This window comes from Grammomys surdaster, unplaced genomic scaffold, assembly GCF_004785775.1.
Source record: "Grammomys surdaster isolate TR1022 unplaced genomic scaffold, NIH_TR_1.0 125974, whole genome shotgun sequence".
Classification (NCBI taxonomy): domain Eukaryota; kingdom Metazoa; phylum Chordata; class Mammalia; order Rodentia; family Muridae; genus Grammomys; species Grammomys surdaster.
The window spans coordinates 304,661-328,072 of NW_021620791.1; the positions used below are offsets into that span (position 1 = coordinate 304,661).

At 42.3% G+C, this 23,412-nt stretch overlaps 1 protein-coding gene across 1 annotated transcript; it reads right to left on the minus strand.

Annotated features, from left to right (window-relative positions):
- Positions 1-74: 74 nt before the first annotated feature.
- On the minus strand, positions 75-23,020 carry Derl1 (derlin 1). Its single transcript, XM_028753864.1, has 8 exons — positions 22,750-23,020; positions 13,845-13,956; positions 10,455-10,519; positions 9,516-9,542; positions 8,947-9,042; positions 7,821-7,873; positions 5,885-5,995; positions 75-2,237 (listed from the first exon to the last, which is right to left on the minus strand). The coding sequence occupies exons 1-8, from the start codon at positions 22,900-22,902 to the stop codon at positions 2,099-2,101; spliced, it is 756 nt and encodes a 251-aa protein (XP_028609697.1). The 5' UTR covers positions 22,903-23,020; the 3' UTR covers positions 75-2,098.
- Between the last annotated feature and the right edge of the window lie 392 nt (positions 23,021-23,412).

The following is a 23,412-nucleotide window of genomic DNA, read 5'->3' on the forward strand; positions in this document are numbered from 1 at the left end:
AGTGAAGACAATTAACATAAATTACATCATATAACACACCACAGCAGAGGTATGGAAACTTAACACAGACAGCCTTCAAGTAGCACATTTTAATTTACAGTATTTACCAGTAAAAAGGATTAGTTACAAAATGGAAAGCTGTCTGTACAAAATAAGTTTTTTTTTCACATTCATAAAGAGAATCCACTGTGAATTCTTACCTTGTGAAGTCAATACTCAAACAGCTCACTTTGGTAAAACTATCCTGGAAGGACTGGTAATCCAGGCAAGAAAATAAAATTATCAGCTTCCTAATCATGTCCAGGAGAAAGAATTTTATGAACATTTGCCTTGTACGGAAAAGTTCTCCATATTTGCAGACCCTTAGAAAAGCCAGTGCTCCCAGGAGCCAGCCTGGTACCAGGACATAGAACAATCTCTTGCTCGCTAAACTGGTAGTCCTTTCTGAACCTGAGCCTCCACCTTGCACAGGAGTGCACATGCAACGCCAGAGGGAGATCGGCTTGCGGAATCTTACAAACACACATTGTATCTCACAGCCTCAGGTCGGCAGGAGAACCGGGTAGTTTACAATCAGCCTCTCTCCACCCAATAGTTTATCATATAAATTAAATATGGAGAGGTACACACATTTATGAGAAAGGGGGAGCTCTTTTTCAAACTCCCCCTTCCTAATATAATATACATCACAGTTTTTTAATGAGCAGAGAAAGACAGGTCACACTGTTAGAGCACATTTCCTCAAAGGAAAAACCAAAGTATCAAACCCCTTCAGACATCATTCAGAGCATACTGGCTACATCACACTGCAACAGGCAGTCTGATTTCAGAAGGACAACATGAAGTAACTATATAAAGCACTGTAGCCTTCAGAAAACTTTATTTAGTGATAAGCTGAGCTCTGCTGGCAAAAGCCCACCTATAAAAAGGCAGCAGGTCTGATTCACAAAGTATATTACATGCATGACCCAAGATAATAGAGACTTTCAAACGCAAATGACCCTAAAGCTATTGGAACCTAATTATGACTCATCCTGATGTGTCTTAAAAACTGATCGACACACATCTGAAGAGCTGTACCTCCCTTACCATTAACACAAACACTTGACCAGAAAAGGCATGGAACAAAAAAAACGATGAACGAAAAATTGAAAGTCTGACACTCTCTTCTCCACTGACTCAGTGAACACGCATCACCAATGAGGATGAAACGGAATCAGTGCCCTGAAGCTGGCCTCCAGGGACATGTGTCTGGCCAATGTGGTCTGGAACCTCCTAACATAACACAGGGCAGCACAAATGCTCTAGGCACACAAAGCCAGCTCATCCCACGGAAGAAACACAAGGGGATCACATCCTCCATTTAATCCCATCCTCCGTGTCAGGAGCAACTCCACTATGGTTTTGATCACTTGGCTCAGAGAGAGAAAAGTGCCTAGCAACAAGTCCTAAAGCTCATTATTCCCAGTCTGGGCCCTCACTGACTCAGCGGTGCCTTTGTGTATAAATATCTGAGAAGGCGGCAAATGGCAGCACTGCTGACAGGTGGATGCAGGCCCCACAGCGGAGAAAGCTCTTCCTCTGCTGCTCCAATCTTCTCCCTACTGTTACAGTCCTGCCCGTGATGGCCGAGGACGATGTGTGAACCAGCTCTTTGTGACCAAGCTTTGGCAAAAGTCAGTACGTGTAAGTTTGTCAAAGGCAAAACCCTTCTGTGGACAAGTCTAGCTGCGACTTTGGGACATGTGTGTGAGAGAGGAAGGGTGCTGTGGCAGGATTTGGTTGATCAACCCCTCCTGCCCAGCTCATATTTCAGATGGAAGGGGAGGAAGAGAAGACAGCAGAAACTGAGTCAGTTTTGAATCTGCACAGCTGATATTTGTTCTTCATAGCAGTAAGGACTTGAATGAGAGTCATGAAACTGGAGGAACACTTGTATTTTCCTTCAGGATTTAAAAATGTGTCTTGTACCGAAAGACTACATTCAGTGTGGGTCAGGTCCAAGAGCGGCAGCAAGAGCTCGGCCACTAAGCGTGCCCAGCACTGCGAGGAGACTGTCATCTGCTTAGCATGGCTGGTGAGCAGGCCAGGGCTGCTCTCACTGGTCTCCAAGTCGGAAGCCCTGGCCCCAGTTGTGTCTCCCGCCTCCGCCATTCTGATCAGCAGCTCGCCTCACACTAGCAGGGGGCACACCAAACCCTGACACCCCTCCTCTCCTGCTGGGTAGCCAGCGGTACCTGGAGCAGAGAGAAGAAAAAAGACAAAGATGAGAACAAAGTCACTTGTATGCCATCTCCAGTCATTTGGAACATCTCCCTCTCCTGACTGTTCCAGGACATTTGTCACACTGAATGAGGCCAGGGACACTGTCTTCTTTAGTTTTCTTTTCAGCACTTACTGCAATGCCCTGACCACAGATGGCACTTGCTTTTCATGTTTCTTAACTTTATCAAGCTTTCAGATAAATTCGCGCTAAATTCACACTCTTCAGTGATTACAAAAGTAATTCATGCAGAGCAATATGGAAACAAACAGATTACATTCACAGCCCAACAAGCAGAAAGCACCAACGGCTTCTTGGTGTGTTAGCATATGGGTCAGACTGGATCAAAGAATTCAGAATGAACTCACTTTCAGAGGACAAACCCACAAGCAGAAAGCATTCAAAATGAACTCACTTTCAGAGGACAAACCCACAAGCAGCAGGTCTGAGGCTACAGAGCATCTCCCAGCTCTGGGCTGAGACATGCAGGCCAAAGGCTTTCTGTCTGGAAGCTATGGGTGTATGTCTAGTTTACTCATCTCCTGCCTTCCAACTGCATCCTTCCCATCCCAGACACATCAACACCACAGCCCAAATACGGTCCTATGATACCTCACCTAACAAATTAATAAACCAGGCATCACAGGACAGCTAACAAAACTTCAACCCATGTCTGTGTTCTCAGGAACATTTCCCAACACTTCTCTTCACTGTCTGCATTACTAGTAAATTGACAATGTGTTTCTAGGGTTCTAAAGTTTAAATTTCTGCTGGAAGGCAGAGAATACAAACTGATACCCTGGTTTGAAATCCTCTGCACCCAGACTAAGTCATAACAAATGACTTTTCACATCGTAGCCAATAACACAACCTAAAGCTAAAGCAGCTTTCTGTTCAAGGAGCACCTGCCTACACCATGTTTAAAAATTCATTGGCTTGTCATAGCAAGCAACCCTGTGAGAACATCACACACACAGACACACACAACCCTTTCTTTTCCTTTTCTGGCTGCTCTGGGGTAAAACCACAGGGGTGCTGGACAAGTACTCTACCACTGAGCTCACAGCCCCTTTTTGTAAATTTTTCTTGCAACAAGGTCCCACTAAGTTGCCCAGGCTGGCCCTGAACTGCAGAACCTCTGGGCTTATCTTCCCAAAGTATCTAAGATTAGAGACATATGCCACAGTTCCCAGCAATCAAGCTTATTAAATCAACAAGAAAATGGAAACAAAACTGAGTGAAGTTCTTCAGAAATCACCATGAGTATTCACGCCCAGGCACTGTGGCTCTAAGCTAGTACCTATCCTCCTCACCGTGCTACAACTGTCAGTACTACTGTTGTAGCAGCAATTAGTAGCTGGCAAAATTTATAACATTTTTAGTACCTTTATCCTCCTTCCTCCCCAAAAGAGAAAAGACCCTTTTTAAACAGAAAATTAACTGTTGGAAAGAATTGTATAAAAGAAGATACAGCTGCTTTTTAAATGGAATGCAGAATATGAATCATCTTAGAAATCTATAAGTCAACTCCTCTCTCTTAAATAAAAAACCAAACATGGTGACCCACACCTATAGTCCAGGCACTTGGGAGGCTAAGGCAGGATGACAAACCCTCAGCCATCAGTGGCTACATAGCAAAACTCTGTCTCTAAAAACTAAAAAATAAAAATAAAATACAGTTTTATCATTAAATTAAAGTGTCATTTCCAGGCGCCAAATTGTTAACATGTATGACATCTTGTACAATAATACACTCCTCTAAAGTACATAATAAAGCACAGCACTTGAAAACGGCACTGGGCTGTCTCCTCTACGGCATACGCAAGACAACATAGAAGCCAGAGTCACTGCTAAAGCTCAGAGTGAAATTAAATGCCAGTAATTAGAATAAAAAGACACCCAATTATACATAATCAACAAAAATGTATGGTAATTCCAAAGCAGTTACTGCGTTTGCAAGGAGCTACAGTTTACCATCTGATCTTTATGCAAAACTTCACAGACGGGCATCCACCAACAGAGCAAGCTCAAGTGGGAGGCAGGCTCCAGGGTGCTGCCCTAATCTTACCATTGGAATTTTCTACACTTTTGTCCACAATTCAAAAATATCTGTACACTGTTAAGTCAGAAAATAGCCATTTAAGGTAAAGGAACTGCTGGCTACTCCCCGAAGCACAGGCTTTTTAAAGTTGATATATCTGCCAACCTACTTGATAAACCTAGAACAAAAATCCAAACCTGCCACAACTGTGTCCTTTGGTAACTAGAAAACAGATTGGTCATTTGTTTCTCAGCCTAAAAGCAACCGGAGGCACAAAAGACAAACAAATTTCTTTTTATTCTCTTTTAAAAACAAACAAACAACTGGATTTTTCTGATTATAGTTTACAATCAAATGTCTTCTACAAACATGCCCTAACCTGAACCAAGCTGGGGTGGAGGGGACTGCTAAAGTGTTTCTGCCCTAACCTACTCTTTGAAAAGAAAGAGAACTGCAAACATTAAGGTAATGTTGATTCAAAGGGGTTTTAATCTCTTAGATGCAAGTGATTATACCATATCCCTCATGGGATTAGGTGTGACTGTCGGTAGGCAGGCTGGGACACCCATACGGTGATTTGACTAGTCCCAAATTCATCCTTTTGCTTCACTGACAGAATAGCCACGCTATTTACACACTCCAGTGTTTGAGCATCTCTTCTCAGCTACCAGCCCTCCAGAGACATTAGGCACGGGGCTTTTATTAACCCAGAACCCAGTACTATGCCATTAACTCACAACCCACCATTATGCTTCCAACAACGAGCCTTGCTCTACCCAGTCCTGTGAGACAGGGACAGCCTTTCAACTCAGACTTATGAACCAAAGGTTGGAGGTTTTAATACATAACTTCCCCAGAATAAAAAGCAGTACACAAAGAGAATGGCATCTGATTCCCAGAAGTTACTGCCCCTGGCCTTTTCTAGTTAACTCTAAAAAAGAAAACAACCAAGCACCTACTTCCAAGGAGTTGGGACTACTACACAAATCTCAGGTCTCTCCTTTAACTTTAAACAAGCTACAAACATTCTAGTCTGTAGCATTTGCTATATGAAAGTTTAAACCAGGCAGGGGGGTGGCAAACCTATGGTTCTAGCACTTGGGAGACTGAGGCAGAAGGATGGAGAGTTTGAGGTTGGCCTGAGCTATACAGCAGGGACCTTGTCCCTAAAAGAAAAACAAATAAAAACACATTTTAAAAGTTGCAAATAATGAGCTAACTTACTCAGTCAACACTATGGGTGAAACCAATGCTTCAAGAAAAAAAAATGTAGTGTTTGTTATCCTTTATGACACCTATCCCCTAGCCTACTGCTTGGCACTCTTAAGTAGTGTCAAATAACTCAACATAGGTGATCTTTGTGATGGCTTAACCTAGTCAGTGATCTTTAGCCAGATGTCATGAAAGGGGCTAGGCTGTGGCATCAATTCCCTGGCTTCCTGACTGTGACCACAGTCAGAACTTTATTGGCTCACATTTCTCCTTTAGAGAGGGCAGTGAAGTGTCTCCTCATGAAAGTGTCTCCTATCAGGAAACCACAGGACAGCACAATATTCAATAAGAGGGGAGAAAAAACTTACAAAAACTGAGGTGTGGACAGAAAATTCCTTCCTCCCAAGTCCATTGGGTATCTGAACATCAGGAAGAAATAAAGATGTCCAACAAGGTTTCCGATGAGCTCATTGATCACCCTGCAAAGAGAGTCAAGTCAGTGCAAAGACATCCAGGCAACAAAGTGAGCTGTGGCAGGCTGTAACTAAGAGCATGAGAAAGAGAGACTTTTACTGTTGTCCATTACCGTTTCTGGGAGTCAGCAACAGACAGCTCTACAATGGGCCCTTTTACAGTGTGAGTGACAAATGTATTCTGAGAGAGAGGGAAATCAGGCCTGAAGAACTAATGAGGCCCACAGCTCTTCAAGGCCAAAAGCCCCTCTGACATCTCTTCCAAGCCCCCAGTCCATCCTCAACCCATTAGTTTTATTCCAGCATGTCTCAGGAGGTGGGGAAGGTGCAAAGCAAGTTAGTTTCTGAGTTCTTGCTTTCACATACGATGTTTGTAAAACAGAGAAATATGCAGACTACCAAGAGAAGAGCATGAGAGGGAGCAAGACGGGCAACACCCACTGTTCCTTCATTTCTGGAGCTTTGATTTGCATCTCTCTTGCACCCATCAGTAAGATGAGACACCCAGAGACACTTAGGACAGCTGAGCCTTGCCCTGCATCCTAAAGTAAGTACTGATGTCTTCAGGTTTCCCAAGGCTCACACAGGTGCCCGCAGCATCCATGGCTGCCAGTTCCATAGCCTTCTTCCATCTTTACCCACAATGTGATTCTTGACCCCTGTAACTTCTCACACTCTGGGTGTGGGAGTGGAGAGGGGCTGACCAATGTCAAAAGGTGCTAAGCTCTGCACTGTCCTTGTCTTCAGTCCATTCACTTCTCCCTGGAAATGCACAGGAGTAGTAAGGACCACACAGCTCAAATACGTCAGCTACATGAAGGATTAGTACTTTTGAAATTTACCAACTCTGGAAAATAGGTGGTAAGTAAGAAATGAGAGCTCTTAAAATCTCTAGCTTGTATTTTGTTTTTGTTTTAAGAAAAAAGTTTTGCTTTGGGTTTGGTTTCTTCGTAATAGGGTCTAGCTATGTAGCCCTGGCTGACCCACCTGCCTCTGTTTCCCAAGTGTTGCAATTAAAGGCGTGTGCCATCATATCTGGCAGAGGAAAGTTCTTCTCATTCTTAAAGATTTAAAAAAGTTATTTGTAATTGTTGTGCATGCCTATGTGTTCACAACATGGGCACATGTCCTCAGGAGGCTGGACAGGTCAGATGCCCCTGGAGCTAAAGTTACAGGCAGTTGTATGCTGCCCAACATGGATGCTGGAAACCAAACTTAGATCCTCTGCAAGAGCAATATCTGCTCTTAACCACTGTGCTGTCTCCCCAGACAGCTCCTTCTAGATGGTCTCTCTCTAAACTTAGGACTGGAAACATGAAAGGTTTTCCTACATCTCAGTACCAACTCCAGACCAAGAGAGGAGAACTTTGACCCTGCCTAACAAAAGTTCTACACCATCAAACTATGTACAGAAGTACTTCTCATCTGAGAATCCCCATTTCTATGGCAGTAAGGCATTTCCAAGACATTCTGGGAGTGCCTTAAAAACAAGCAGTAATCTTAAGGATGAGCTCCTAAGACAAATCAAGGCAAATGACTTCTGTATTTGCTCAGTATGGATACTGAATCCAGACAGGCATATATGTATTCAAACAAAACAGGTCTAGAAACCCAATGTATCTAGTGACAAGCTAACAAAATGAGAGCCATCCGACGTCAAAAGTGCTTAAGTCCTGCAGTGCAACCAAGTATATCCAAACATCGTTCTCTATAAGGTTCTAACATATCAACACTTGGTCTTTAAAGTCTTTAAAAGCCTAAAAAAGGAAAAAAAAGATGAATTAGTTTCCCAAGGATTAGTTTCAAGATAAATAAATCTAACATTACTTACGAGCCTCCAATGATATAGTTGAATCCAAGGATAACCCAAGGTAAGTAACAGGCCTAGGAAAGAAAACACAAATGTGAACAGCTGTGTCTGAAGACACATGGCACCAGGGGAACTGAAAAGGGGGAAGGAAGGAAACAGTGACCAGAGCTTTATAGAAATCACTAGGTCACTACAAAATTTCTCAAATCTAAGGCCAACCCAACTGTACTTACATCTTCCTATCTAAAACTATACTTATTTGTACACTTGTAACTTCAAGGAAAGAGTCCTGCTGAGCTAATATTCACAAAGAGACAAATAAGTATCTTATGGATGACAGTAAAAACACCTCAAATAGAACCACTGGAAGACTCCAAAAGCAGACTGTTACAAGTAATTAACTTGAACTTTTATCTAACATTGTGTGTAAATGTCTTGAACTAACAGTCTCCCAACGGGATATTAGGGTTCCAGGTCTGACATCTTAGAACAAACTTAGGCTGAGTGAACTTCAAGGGAACTTCAGAAACTAGTAAAGGGAAGCTTATAAAGTCTAACTGGGTGAGTACTAGCCCACAGACTACACAAGTCTAACGCCAGGCAGGAGACTCAAGCAATATTCAGTTCTACAATGAACAGGACATTATAGGTAGAAAACAGTAGGCTCAGGTAGCATCTGGGGGCGCTATTCTAGGCACAGTATGTAGCACCTAACAGAGAGTGCAGAAGTGACAAAAAGATTAGAAATCAGCAGGATTCCTGCATGTTCTCTCTCTTGTAATCCCTTCTTGTGTGCTCCTGCTCGCCCTCTCTTCCTCCTTCTCACCCCCCAACACACAATCACTTATAATCTCTCTCGTATGCTCATCCTCCTCCCTTTCTTACACACACACACACACACACACACACACACACACACACACTCACTGAATGACATATCCCTGAAGAGATTCAGAGGGTTTGGAAGTAACAAAAACATGGGATGCTGGGATGGCTAGGAGCAGGACTGAGGAGGGGGAGGAAGACACCTGCCTATGGTACACTACTCTGCAGTGACCCCTTCTGGAAGTGTCAGAAGGCACACATCTGAGCTCTAGCAAGATTATCACAGACAAAAACTAAGCTGTGTTCCTCTGAGGTAACATACCTTAAATCGTGTTCCAAACCAAAATGATACAATCAGGTCTCTGTTCAGCTGGGCCCAGACGTAAAGTACTGACATGATCAGAGGAATCATCAGCAACTGCAAATGAAGTCGAGATATGAAGCTCAGCTCCAGAAGCACTTAACAAGGGTTTAGTGCAACTGTCTACCCTGCCCACCTCCAAAAATCTGCAAAGGAAACCCTAATGTTACAATCACAAACTAACTGCATTATTTATCATACAACGAATGCCATAAAAATCTATGATCAATACATGAAGTCAGAAACATCAGTACAAGCTGTTTTATTTGAAGAAAAAAAATAGATTTTCCTTAACCATCTAATCTGTTTTCAGTGAATACATAACCCTACATATGCCCAAGAAATACTGCATAACCATTACTCTGAGCAATCAAGCATAAGCCAGAAATGAAGAAGAAAGCCAGTGGTTTAGATAATGCCTACAAGAACCTCAGAGGCTTAGCTAACAGTATATTCAGTTCTCAGTCTATGCATTCAATGTAATCCCAACTTCTGAAACATACAGAAGGGCAAATAGTTGAAAGCCTTACCTGCATATCCATTGCTAAGCCAGTAATCTTGGTTTGTAAAGTTAAAGATCATATGTAGAAAGTATTCTATAGATACCAAGGTTGAGCTGATCATTTCCCTCCAGTGAACTTCATTACACTGTTCCAAAGGAAAACACTTTCTAGCAATCAGATTACTTAAGACATGGGAACACACAAAAGTTCTGATCACTGCAGAAGTATCCCATTAGCCTATACAGTCAGTCAGCAGAGCAGGAGACATGGAAATGAGCAACCTTACCATGGCCTGTCACCTGGCATCTTCTTCTACACCCTGCTACTATTTTACTATTTAGCATTTGAGTACAAAATGAAGAGGTGTCTGCTCATCTGAAATAAATGCTTACAATCAGGATAGCTTTTTTTCTAAAAATTCCACTCTCTCAAAGGAGAGGGAGTGTTCCAGGCCCTCTATGTTTCTGGCTCTTGGCCAACTTTAACTAGCAGGTCCAACTGTTTGCTTATCAACTGTGCCTCACACAGAGATAGACTATGCCCAGAGTGGGTGCCTTATGGACTAGATTATTATTTAGGACCAAAAGATGGACAGCAATAAAGTCATAAAATAATGCTGGCTATAAATTAATTTTCTGGAAAGAACCAGAAAGCTGTCTTGTGGCATGGAGTCTCTGTGCTTCAGTCAACAAACTGTCATCCCAGAGAACACAGAGAACTGGGCTTAAGGAGACAGCAGTCAAACTCCACTGAATATGGAGAAAAATCCAAGAGACGACAGTAAGAGGAGGCATCCCCAAAACACAGGGTTTACCCTAGCTTTAAAACAGAAGCTGATATTCTCATTAACTATAGTTTTTAAAAGGTATAAAAACTGATTTAAATACTTTTATAGAATACTATTTCCCAAAACCTTAAAAGGGAGGTAGGGAGTTCATTTATGGCCCAGACAGCCCTGAAGGATACAACGATGCAGATCCAGTTAAAGAGAAGCATGAATAAATAGTCTGCTGGCCTCCCGTCAAAAGCTCCTAGAAACAAACACAAGGCAAACATCAGGCTTCAGAACTGGGGGAGAAAGTAGTCTCTACGGAGAAAAATAGTTGAAAAAATTATATTGAAAACATTAACATCACTTCTGTAAAGAAAAGTATGACCTTGAGAACATATGAGCACCACTCTGGATAACTGTCTGCCTATCTGAAAAACAGAGGGTTAAATAGAAAGCTATCAAAGATTCCTCTCTACAGTAATGCTCACAGCAGCCTCAGTCATAGCGGCCACAAAATGGATTAAGCCAAGTGTCCACCAACATTATCTATACAATTGGACAATAATGAGGAATGAACTACATCTACATGTTATAATAGAAGAACCTTAAAAACATGACACTAAGTAAAACAAACAGTCACAAAAGACCATGTATGGTATGATCCCATCATAATTATTACAAGAAATTACTAGTACAGGCAACTCTAAAAAGCAGAAAGGAAACTAAAGTTTCCTATGGCTTGCATGAAAGAAGGATTGAAGGAAATAGGCACTACTAACAGATATAGACTTTTAGAGGCAAAGAAATGTGAACTGACTATGATAATGGCTGCACAATTCTACAAACATACTATCTGAACTGTGCCCGAGAAACACAAATGAGGAAGCTAGACGGGATGTAGGTTACCATCCCCCTCTAGAATCCATGGAAAGTGGGAACAAAGAGCGTCCCTGTATACTAAAACCTACAAATATCCAATCCTTGGATAAAACGGTTTAACATTTGCATAGAACCTACATAGTCTGACATAGACTGTAAAATAGGCCACACTACCTATGGTCCCTTTTACAATGTAAGTTGTATGCGACCAGCTGCTACAATGTGTTGGTTAGGAAGTGATGACAAGGGGGAAACTGTACGAGTTCACTAGACTTATTTTCCGGATATTTTCAACTTTTCAGGCAGAACCCTCAGATAATGAGAGCAACTTTTTATCTCAAAGAAACTGTTTCAAAAGTGCCTCTCAGCTTGAACCTTTCAAAAGTGCTCTGACTGGAAAGAAAGGGAAGCAACTTCTAAGGATAAAAGCAAACAAAACCAACCAGTAGTCTAACAGTGCAGGTTCTCTTACCTGTTTAATATTACAGAGCAGTTTGCGTTATCTGACCAAGTTAATAAAGTGGGCAAACGGATTCAAGACCACACATAAACAAGGGCAGAAGGTGGCCACAGAACCTCAGCTAGATCAGATCTAGCCTCCACATCAGAAAGAGTCCTTAAGGCCTGACTTCAGAGCTATGCTGGGCACCGATAAGTGAAACAGAATTATATGTGACATTCTGCTTCAAATAACTGAGGTAAGGGCACTTGACACAGACAAAACAAGATGTGATGGGGACAACAGTCAAAGAGATTCACGCTGACACACACCACAACATGAGTGAATTGTAACACGAGTCTGCACTAACAAAGCTAACACTGAGTGCAAGAAGCTGATCACAAACTGACATTAAACATGGCAAATCCACACAGGCAAATTCACACAGAAAGTAGACTGGCAATAGCCAGGAGCTGGGGGCAGGGGTGCTTTGTGTCTACTGCAGGGGTGCTGATGAAAACACTGTGAAATTAAAATGCTGTGACGGTTACAAATACATTAAGAACCACAGGCTGACAAAGGGCTAAAATGTGATGTGAGATGAATTTTTCTCAATAAGAAGAAAAAGGTTTACTGACCTGTTTCTCTAAGACCTCATATATGTTTACACTGTTCCATAGTAAAAGCTTCACTACCTTGTCATGGACCATCCACACCTCACCCAGAATGTACTACACTGGTGTTTAAATTAAGAGCTACTCCAACAACACAATCATACTTAGATAAACCAGAAGAGCAGAATGCTAAACAACCACTCTTCACTCTCTACTCAGCTCTCCTCAGCACTACCACCAAGAACTGGACGTGGGAGAGTGAAATCCAAAGGTTCTGGGAGGCAGGAGAGCCTGGCTATGGTTCAGGAGAGCTCCGGTATGGCGGTGAGGCCTAGCACATTTATGTGTGTGTGTGGGGGGGGGGGCTGGAATGTGTGTGTATACGCGCGTGCTTGCGTGTATGGGCATGCACATTAGTGTGCAAGTAAACAGAGGTCAGAGGATAACTTGCTGGCCATCAGGTCTACACTTCCGCCATGTGGGCTTCAGGAAACTGAATTCAGGTTGTCAGTCTTGGTGGCAACAACTGTGAGACAGCACAATTTTCAAATACTTGAGCAGACTCTTAAGGACGAGTCAGAAACCTGACCTAAGTAAGAGCCAGCAGTTTTATAAAATCTCTGAAGTCTTTTATAAATCTCTGGCTATCAATTTACTGCTTCCTTGTATAAGCAACTCAAACTAGCATATAAGGTACTGTAGAAATACTTAATTCAACAAGACACTTTTCAAACACTGTATTGCTTCTCTATTATATCATACAAGACATTATATTTGAAAAACCACCACAGTACAAATCCTGCCTTAAAGTTGCTTTCTACATGTATATATGTATATTGTATGTGTGTGTGCATGTGTGAAGGTCAGAGGTCACAATCAGTATCTTCCTCTATTGTTTACCACCTTATTTTTTGAGCAAGGCCTCTGACTGAAACTGGACCCCAACAGCTGTCTCCTGTAGGTAGAGAGAGCCCCCAGAATCCTCAGGGTCTTGGTCTCCCGGCACTGGACTGCAGGTGCACAGTGACACACCCAGCTTATTTGCATGGCTGAGGGGATCTGGACTGATCCTTACCCTTGCACTTTCCTCACTGAACCGGCCCCTCCAGCCCCAGACTGGACATTTTAACCTCTGAGAAGGAGACAAAGCTCTGAATTGCCTCGTACTGTGTCTGAGAGATGTATACATTCTAGCCTGGTCTTACTCTAGCAGGACGAAGACAAGAGTAAGTGTGAGAACACAGCCCAGACATTCAGGAGATGGAAAGACATACAAGATTTTGATCAGATACTATTTCCTTCTATAACAAATTACAACTCATTCTGTGATTAAAAACTCAATCAGGCTGGGCATGGTAGTGCATACCTTTAATCCCAGCACTCAGGAGTAGAGGCAGGTGGATCTCTGAGTTGGAGGTGAAGTGGGTAAAGCCAGGGATAGATGAGACCCTGTCTCCAACAAACAAACATAAAAACAAAAATCAAATAGTCTACTAGCCTAATAAAGTCATGACCCAGTGAGCATGCAAGAACTATCAACACACATTTCTTTATATAATGTTAATGGCCCTCTAGTTATGTATAGTCTACATAACTAGACCGAATCAGTATGTTAGAATGAAACAACACTTGAACAATGACAGGGAACTTACCTGCTTCAAGCCGTGTAGAATACTGATACAAGAAATATAAATTGACCAAATAAAGAAATCCAGTTCCGGGACCCACGGGGAAGTAAAAGGTGGCAGTGAACGGCCTCCATATCTGAACAGATCAAAACAAACAGCTGTCAGTTTCTCTGACCTGGGATGAACTTTTTTTCTTATTTTAACCAAACAAAATTACTCTATGCAAAGCATTCTTTCAAGGAGAGCTAATGTTACATCACCACAGCATGAGGAAACAGAGTAGTTCCTGCCACCTTACATAACATCAACTCACAGATGAATGAAATAACGGGACTTCAAAATAATCAGTAAATCTTTTTAAACAAGTTAACAAAATCTATATTATGGAAATGTATGGCTAGTCTAGCCTGAGATCAGGCTCACAGATAATCCTACAGTAAAAGAAGCATTCTCAAACGCTAGAGTTTGGCAGGAATCAAAACAAGGTGCTAAATAGGCATATGGGCTCAAAAGCAAATAACCCAACATACACACACACACACACAAACACACAAAAACACACACACATCATGAAGAGGAGAAGCCCTAATTCCAAACTCCAAATGTTATTTTCAGCAACAACTAAATGCTTTCCTTTGGGAGCAAGCCTGTGAACTGAAATGAACACAGGGGAAGTTAGGCACTCTACACTGAGATCCGTCCCAACTCTTTACACATTTTATTTTGAGAGGGGAGGGACTCACTGCATTGCACAGGTGGCCTTGAACTTAAGTCTGCAGCACAGATAGTTCTTAAACTTTCAATCCTCCTGCCTCAGCATCAAGAGCTGCTGGGATTATAAGAGTAGCCTGCTCCACATGGCCAAGTTTTGGGGGGTTTTGTTGTTGTCATTGTTGTTTTTGGTTTTTCGAGACAGGGTCCTTCTACATAGGCCTGTCTGTCCTGAAGCTTAGTATGTAGGCCAGGCTGGCCCTGTATGCAATACCATGCCTTGCCTTTGTTTTTAGGGTCTCAAAGCCCAGGCTTTCCTGGAACATTCAATCAGCCTGCCTGCCTCAGCCTCTTGAGTGCTGGAATTCCAAGGGCATGCCTGCATGCACGCCCGTTTCCATGACTGCTCTGCCATGCCTGCATGCACGCCTCATTTCCGTGACTGCTCTGCCATTATTCCTCCTTCCTCACCATGCTTTAAATCACAGTTTTATGTCTCCATTCTCTTGACAAAATATTTCTATTGGCTTCACAGTATTTCTTTATGTGGATAGCCAAACTTCATTTAAACTGTTATGATGCCATGATGAATATTCTTGTATATTCTCTACAAACACACACATACACAAAACACATACACACAGACACACACACACACTGACACACACACACAGAATAAATGCCTGGGAATCAATCTGTTAGATCAACAGACATATGCACTTATTTTGGTAGATATTGCCAAATGTCTACAGAAATGTTTAATTAATTTATACTTCCTCCTAAAATGTAGATGATTGCCATCTTTCTACACATATTCACCACAAAGGATACTTACAGCCACTAATTTGAAAATTAATTTTTATTTGCTTTGAGAAAGCTGAGCATCTCTCTTCATTTTAAAGACTCAGCACAACCACTGCCCTGCTAGATATGCATCTCTGTATGTATTATGAAAATTCTCTCGTTCCAAGTTATTTTCTGTTCTGTCATTAGACTTACACTTTTAGAGTACTTCTGCTGTATTTTACACAGCAATATCTATTTTATAGTATCTATATTCCAAAATACACTGATTTTATAGGATTTTTGCTGTGTATTCAACACAAAAGTTTGACACACAAGGAAATGTACCCATCATTATCAAGCTTTCGAAGGCTTCTCTAAGATTTTTTTTTCCCAAGGATAAAAACATGTTCAGTGTTAAAGCCTACTTTTAGATTAGATCATTTAGAATGTATGCCTATACTACGTTACTTTAACTTCTAGATTAATAATTATATTTTCATAGCTAAGGAAATATAATATTCTTCCTCCCCTTTCTTCCCAAATCCTTTTCCTGGCTAGTCTCGATACTATTCTAAAGTTAATCAGATTGATATCCCTATCTTTTTTTATCCCTGTGACACTGACATATTCTTGTCTAATTTTCATGGTTTTCTAAGAGTTTTCTTTTTTCCTTTTGTAATCAACCACTAAATGGGTAACATTTGAAAATTGAACCTCTTGGTCTTCCCAAACACACAAGTCTATACACACACACACACACACACACACACATACACACGTATCTTCTTTCACCCCTTTCACCCTTCCATCACTGGCTTATGTTTCCAAAACATTATCAAACAATAAAGTGATGGCCCCTAGACTTTGGAAAACAGAATAATGCTGACCTTTGACTTAAAAGCTATGTGTCTTATGGCACACTATCATGTGCCAAGCACGAAAAGCATGATTGGATCAATCATGGGAAGACTGTCAAAATGAGCAAGAGTTGGCACAAAGAAGGGAAAATACACTCTTGGCACAAAGCCCCCAAGAACTGCAAGAGCACAATAAACAGAAGAGGGCTGCTAATGATCTGGGGCTACTAGGATGGAAGACAACAGCCACAGGCCCTGCCACACACAGAGCTGCCAAGCCCATTCTCCATGGACAGAAATTAAATCCTCAGAGCTTCATGCTCTGTAGAGACGACATGTGACCTTCCAAGAACCCTGCACTGAAGCAGTAAAGCACCAGGCTAAATAAGCTCCATTCACAACTTGATCACAGGAACAGCACTATCTCAAGAAAAGGGCACTGCAGATGACAAGAGACGCCCTGGAGACAAGTTTCTGTAAAGTTACCATTTCTTAGCCCCAATTTCAGAGTACAAGGGGAGACTCACACACAGCCCCCATTGGTTAATTTTTTGTTATATTGCTTTGTTTAGAGAGTTCTGGGGATGGAACCCAGGACCTTGAATATGCTGGGCAAATGCCCTAACAATTGAGCTATATACATCACCAGACCTTGATCAATGGCTTTAAAAAAAATGAATTAGTATGCTACTCAATTTATTTACACAAAATGATTCAGAAGGTGGATTTTATCGATGAGGAAACAGCATTGATAAAGGTTACATAATAGTTAGAAACTAGTGAAGACAGAATTCTGTCCTAGCCTGACTAGAACTGTAAGACTAAACCCTCCTCTCTACAATGTCACTCAACAGAGATAGTCGAATTATACCTGCAATCAGTAAACTTTCCAATACTGCTATCCTTATTATGACTGAGGAACGAACTGAGAGTAACCTGTCAGTTCTGCCTCCCTGTGTCCAAAAGCACCGCAATACAGTGCAGGAGCAAGTCCCTAACCTTGGAATTCTGTTAAGTCTAGGCTTTTTTCCACTTACCCAGTGACATGTGTCCTGGGATGCCTGCCCGCATCCTGTCTTACACTGCTTAAAATGACTGGACTCAAGAAAGTGAATTGAAATGTGCTCTGTTTGAAGTGTTTTAAAGCATATATGGAGGTGTGCTACTATCACAACCTTTCAGAAAACACCCACTGACCTGGTTTTTAAAATTCACATTTCACCTACTCCAATATTCCTTTAAGTTACTCAATGCCTGATTTTAGGAAGGGGGAAAAAAACCCTCAGGCTTTTTCCCCTGACTACATTTTCTCTAATGCTGATGACACAATACTATTTTTAGCCACTGTGTGCACCTGTTCTTTAGAAATCAGTGTCTGTCAAAATACCTCACTTCTTTTCCTGTTCATTAAGCTTACCCTTGAGTTATACTTGCTTTCATTCATCTAAGAGACTTACTATTTTTTTATTTAAGATTATAATTTGAAATCACTAGGCACTGAGTTTTTTCAGAAGGATGCAGTGTTTATTTCTGAAATCCCCAACAGCTCCTTCTTTCCTCTATCTGACATGTAAGTAGGATAAGGGAAGCAGGCTTTGTCTGCCGGGCCGTGAGTAGACAGGTACATTGTCAACTCTGGAAAGTCAAAGGAGAAGGGAAGATGGAAAAGGACCGACCAGCCTAACCTAACCAGTGAGCCCCAGGTCCCAGGGAGAGTCTTGTCTCAAAAAACAAGGTTGATAGCTCCTGAGGGATGTCACTCAAGGTTAATCTCTGGCCTTCGAATGCTTGTACACTTGTACATGCACACACATGCAAAACACACACAGACAAGCATGCGCATGAGCACACGCACATGCATGGGTCTCCAAACGAGCACGATGATGGTAGCACCTGTGTGCCGAGCACTGGTGTAAGCAAACATTGCTACCCCCATGTCAGCCTATAGAGTTCAAGTCTACTCTCCTTCCAGACATATATAACGCATAACCCAAATACTATTAAAACAACTTGCTAAGCTTGCAGTCACTGGGTGAAATGTGACAATATCTAGTTCTGGAAAACAAGCTAGAGAAGCTGAGAGCTCACGTCTTTCCACTCTAAGTTAGAGGCCTTTTTGTTCTGCTATTCATTAGTTCTTCCTTTTTTGTTTCTCTTTTTTTTTTTTCCTTTTTTCCTGAGATAGGCTATTCATGAAGCTATTATATTATAGCCAAGTATGGCCTTGGATTTGTGATCTCCTGCCTCTACCTCTCCAGTGCTGGGATTACAGACATAGGCCACCATACCTGGCTTTATGTGGTACTGGGGATCAAACCCAAGGCTCTGTGAATACTAAGCAAGCCCCAAACCAACTGAGCCACACCCCAGCCCTCAGTGGCCTTTTTGTTGTTGTTGTTCTTGCTTACTTTTTACTTTCTTGGGATCACTCTGTAGTAAAGCCAGCCTGAAACTTGCTATACAGCCCAGCCTGGCCTCTGCTTCCCCAATGCTAGAATTACAGATAGGTACCACCATGTCTAGTAAGCTGGGATTCTTTGACAGGGATTAAATAATAACAATAATTCATGAATTATATTTCTAATTTAACTTAATATTAAAATCTTATATAATTACTAATAAAAATGGTCATCATTTCAAAAGTTTATTAAGACTATTGTCTATTATACTAATAATTTGATGTGTGTTATACTTACGAGAGGTATGAAATAGCTTACGTATTTCCTTGATTTGAAGGCACTTCTGTTTATGTTTATGAAATCAGGACTTAGCTCATAATTAATACAATCATTTAATGAAACTTCTACTCTTCTCCTTTCAAAAAAAAAAACAGCACTAACTGAGGGAGTGCCCTACGGTCAAGAGTCCTGTAACTGATGAGTTCGCACATCATTATATTATCACTGCTTGTAGGTGAAGATATTTTAGGTTTTGACAAATAAATAACTTGGTTCACAGCACACAACTTATAAGGGTCTGAGCTAGACCTTGTTGTTATGACCCAACTACTTGAAATACTTGAAAGCCTGCAAGCTTTCTATCCTAGATAAATTAACTTGTTGATGCCTTACGATCTACCAGCTCTAGGAGAAAAGGAAAAATCATTTTCTAGAACTAGTTTGGAAGAAATCACTTTTCAAAACACTTTGCTAAACACTTGGGGGGTAAGGAGTTAGTAAGGAATTTAAGACAACTTAGATCACTCTTAACTAGCTGAGACAGAAACCTGCTGTAGTTGCTCATAAACGAGCCAGCACTTATCTCAAGCTGGCTGTAGAAACTGAAGTAACGCACATACAGAAACAGGACAGCACTGACAAAAGGGAGTGACACTATTTTGTTTTTAAAAATGAAATATAGTATAGGCTCCACGGGAGGCTTATCATCTCAGTGAATAAATACTAAGGCACTGGGAAACTGCCACCTCTCTTTAATCAGAGCCAAGAGGAAGACACTCCATCACTGGAAAGTGTGTGATAAGGAGACTGTGGACAGCCACGTAGTGAGTCTTAGCCCATTTGCCGTATTTTGTTATCCAAACTGGAGAACTAGCACTTTCAACTTTATAGCTTTAAACCATCATATTACACAGAAGTAAGGAAAATGATCCTTACATCAAATTGTGAATGCACAATTCTAAACCAATTATGCCACAGTTTCTTTAGGCTGGCACAGATGGAGCGTCTGAGGAGAAACTGTGAAAGCACACCTTCTGTGCTTCTCCGTCCTTCTTGCATTGTTTCTATTAGGTTTGTTACCATCTGCATCTGAGGGGCTGGTGTATCCATACATGAGGTGTGACACAAATCATGTCTCTAGTGGGTTCCTGTTTGGTTTTTATATATATACATATACATATATACATGTATATGTATATACGTATATATATAACATTATTAGATCTGTAGCTTATAAGAAAAGCTTTTGATGTTGGTTATTCTAGCAATCTGGCTACACAAGTGAGCAAGATTTCACAAGGCACAAAGAGTCAGTTTTGACTACATTCTCATAAAATGATTTACAGCCAACGCTCCCCATGAAACGCTCACTCCCCATGCACTCACATTACCCAACATGCCACTGGGTACAAGGTTCACAACAGCGCTCTGCCAAAATATATTTATTAAGGTATAATTTATTAGCACAACACTATACAATTCAGGCTACACTTTAGAATCATGTTCTTACAACTGCTGCAGGATGTCTCTACTAGGATGCCTAGAACACACCTCAAGATTTAACACTGGTCAAAGCACACCATTAATCCACACTTCAAACCAAACCCAAGCCCCTCTAAACATTCCCACTGTCAGTAAAGTAAATGTGTATGTCTCTCAGTCCATTACGCAGTACTCCCCAGTACAGTGACTCCACTCCTCCGAGCAGGCAGTCAACTTTCCGTGTTCTGTTCAAATCCTCCCAGGCTTCACTGGTGCTCTCAAATAAAAGTTGGGAAACATAGTATTTGCCCAGCATGTGCAGTGCCCTGGGCAGATTCTTAGCGTTGTTAAAACTTAGACTGTTGGCATGAACTACTAAGCCCTCTACAATTCACCTGTGCTTTACAGCACAAACCCTGGGGTAACTCCCTGTCTTCCTCTACCAGGCTTCCCACTTTGGTTGGCTCTCTACTTGATACCCAGTCTTCCTTCTATTCCCACTTTTTGCCTAGTTTCACAGCTTACTATTCTTTCTTTCTGAAAGATTAGGTCCAAAAGCCAGATTCAAAGACATTTTCAAGTGTTCTCTTTGATTTTTCACAAACACTGGTACCTTAGACACTGTCCTTAGTGCCTCCCTCTGTTTTTCTCAGAGGATGAGGAGCCTCTGTCCTATTCACTGCTGTAGACAAGTACCCAGCACATAGCAAGCTCCCAATAATTTCCACAAACTCGAGCAATATATAAGCAGCTGCTACGTGCCGAGCACTTATCTAGGTTCTCGGTGGGAAGAGAACTAACAAATACCAACAGGTGGCATGTAGCAGGAAAAAGGGAAGGGAAACAGTGAAGGAGGAACACTCTCTGATGGACAGCCATCCGAGAAGGCCGAAAAAGTAAAATGGCACTTAGGCAGAGACCTGAAAGACACAGATGTGAGTGAGCCACGACTATCTTTTTCAGGCGAGAAATAACATGTGCAAAGGTCCTGGGGTCGACTTAGATGCTGCAACAGCAAGCCCTGGCAAGGACTTTACTCATCCTACTTCACAGATACCAGAGGAGTCTCGGGAGACCGACAGGACACGATTTATGTTTTAACAGGACTGCTCTGACTGCTCAGTGAGAACAAAAAGAGCAAAGCTGCCATGATAACAGCTTGCAATGGAGAAAGGCCTGTACTCTGGATATACAGTTGAGGTAGAATCAACTGTCTAGCTGACAGATTCAGAGGTGGGAAAAAGAAATCAAGGGGCTGTACAAGGTGTGCATCTCAGTGGTAGAGCATTCGGCTACCATGTGCTACGCTCTGGGTTTGAGTCCAAGCACTAAACAATAAAACCAAAAAAGAACTCAGGGATGTCTCTATGACTGTTAGCTTAAACTCCTCTAGCAAGTACAGTTGCTATTTGCTTCTAAGGCAAAGACAAAAGGGAGATTTGGCTAGATGTCTACTGGTCACCAAGTGGAGATTTCCACCACTACACTACAGATACTTGTGTATCTGACAGTCTCCCATTCATGTATTTATGTCCCTATGTGATAAAGACCTAAGCCCAAGGCAGCAACTACAGAAGACCCTATACAGAATTCCTAGAGCATATCCCACTCAACATTTAGGTCAGGAAAATTAGAAATCAGCAGAGGACACTAGAAAATAACAGCCAGTGGAGAGCAGAAGGAATGTGCAGAAATCCATATCTAATATTGGGATCTGAGCATCCCCTGATTAAATTTTTATATCACAAAATCGATAAAAAAAGTAACCTCTAGGAAATTAATACTCTTTGGCTTACAATGATAATCTTGACTGTTTTCCTGAATGCTTAAGAAAATTAACATCTCCCGTTTCCTGAGTAGTTTACTCATTCACTGATAAATTTAACTGCTATATGGCAGGTGATGGAATAGGGCCCGCAGGAAATATAAATAAATTCATTCTTATTAATCTCTGACCTTAAACCACTGCTTTAGGGCGGAGAGAGAAACTGTAAACATGCAAACAACCCATGCAGAAGTATGTCAAGTAGACACCACTGATTAAGATAGCATCACTCATGACCGGGATAGAGGAGGGAGGAGGACATTAAGGCAGGTGGGCCCAACTTGCCAACAGAATGGCAACTTACCTTCTCACTATTTCCTTCAGAGTGCGGAAGGCGGGAAGTACAATCTTGCCAGACAGGTATCGTGAGTCACATCCCAGTAGGCCAATCCGCGACTTTAAATTATCCAAGCCTTAGCACTCGACCCCAGGACCTCCCGGGACTCAAAGGACCCCAGCCTTAAACACCTGGAGCCGGACGCACTACAGATCCCACCAGCCCCAGCGCGCCCCGCAGCCCAGCGAACCCGTTCCTCCGCCGCGGGGACACCTGGGGGCTGTAGTCTCCACTACCCAACACCAGCTACTACCTGGAAGCGATAGAGGAAGGCTTCGGGCCAGAGGAAGAAGTAGGCCGGGCTGATAATACCAAGCTTGCCGATCAAGGGGACCGCGACAGTGGCAGCAAACCAGTAGCGCGTGATGGCCGGGATGCTCCTGAACCAGTCCCCGATGTCCGACATGGTCGCCCGTCAGGTGACCGGCTGCGCAGCGCCGCGCGTCCTCCCGTGCCCACCCCGCGCTCCCCGGCCGGCTCGGCTAGGGAAAGTGGAGGCGCAGCCGCTGTGCAGGAGGCGGAGACCGACGGACGTGGCGCCACCGAATTCGGACGAGCTAAGCAGCGATCACAAGAGAAACTTCCCTTTCCGGTGGCCGCGGGCCACGTGACCAGAAGTGCCCAGCGGCTTAAAGGGCCAGTGCCATTTTTTGAAGCGCAGTACGGAGACTCGACGTCCTGGGGTGGGGCTAAGCAGGAGAGGCGGGGCGACGACTGCACGTCTAGTGGGAAACAGTGGTTGCCCAGAGCAACGGCCAGTACTGCAAGCCAATGGGGAAGCTACATGCCCTTCACCTAGTTCTCGCCAGAGTTGTAATCCTAGTAGTATTTATTTAAAGGGAAAGAAAGCGATAAAGCGTACAGTTCCTCATTTAGTCACCACATCAGCAATTTGCTCACAACTTCAGGAAGATTT

What these genes read in the sequence shown, in the direction of transcription:
- Derl1 (XM_028753864.1), bottom strand. Translation starts at nt 22,902, where the DNA reads ATGTCGGACATCGGGGACTGGTTCAGGAGCATCCCGGCCATCACGCGC. An exon ending in TTCTACACGGCTTGAAGCAG is followed by an intron (nt 10,520 to 13,844) that starts GTAAGTTCCCTG and finishes GTTTGTTTCTAG; the next exon opens with GAGCTTTTGACGGGAGGCCA. An exon ending in GCTTAGCAATGGATATGCAG is followed by an intron (nt 9,043 to 9,515) that starts GTAAGGCTTTCA and finishes CTTCATTTGCAG; the next exon opens with TTGCTGATGATTCCTCTGAT.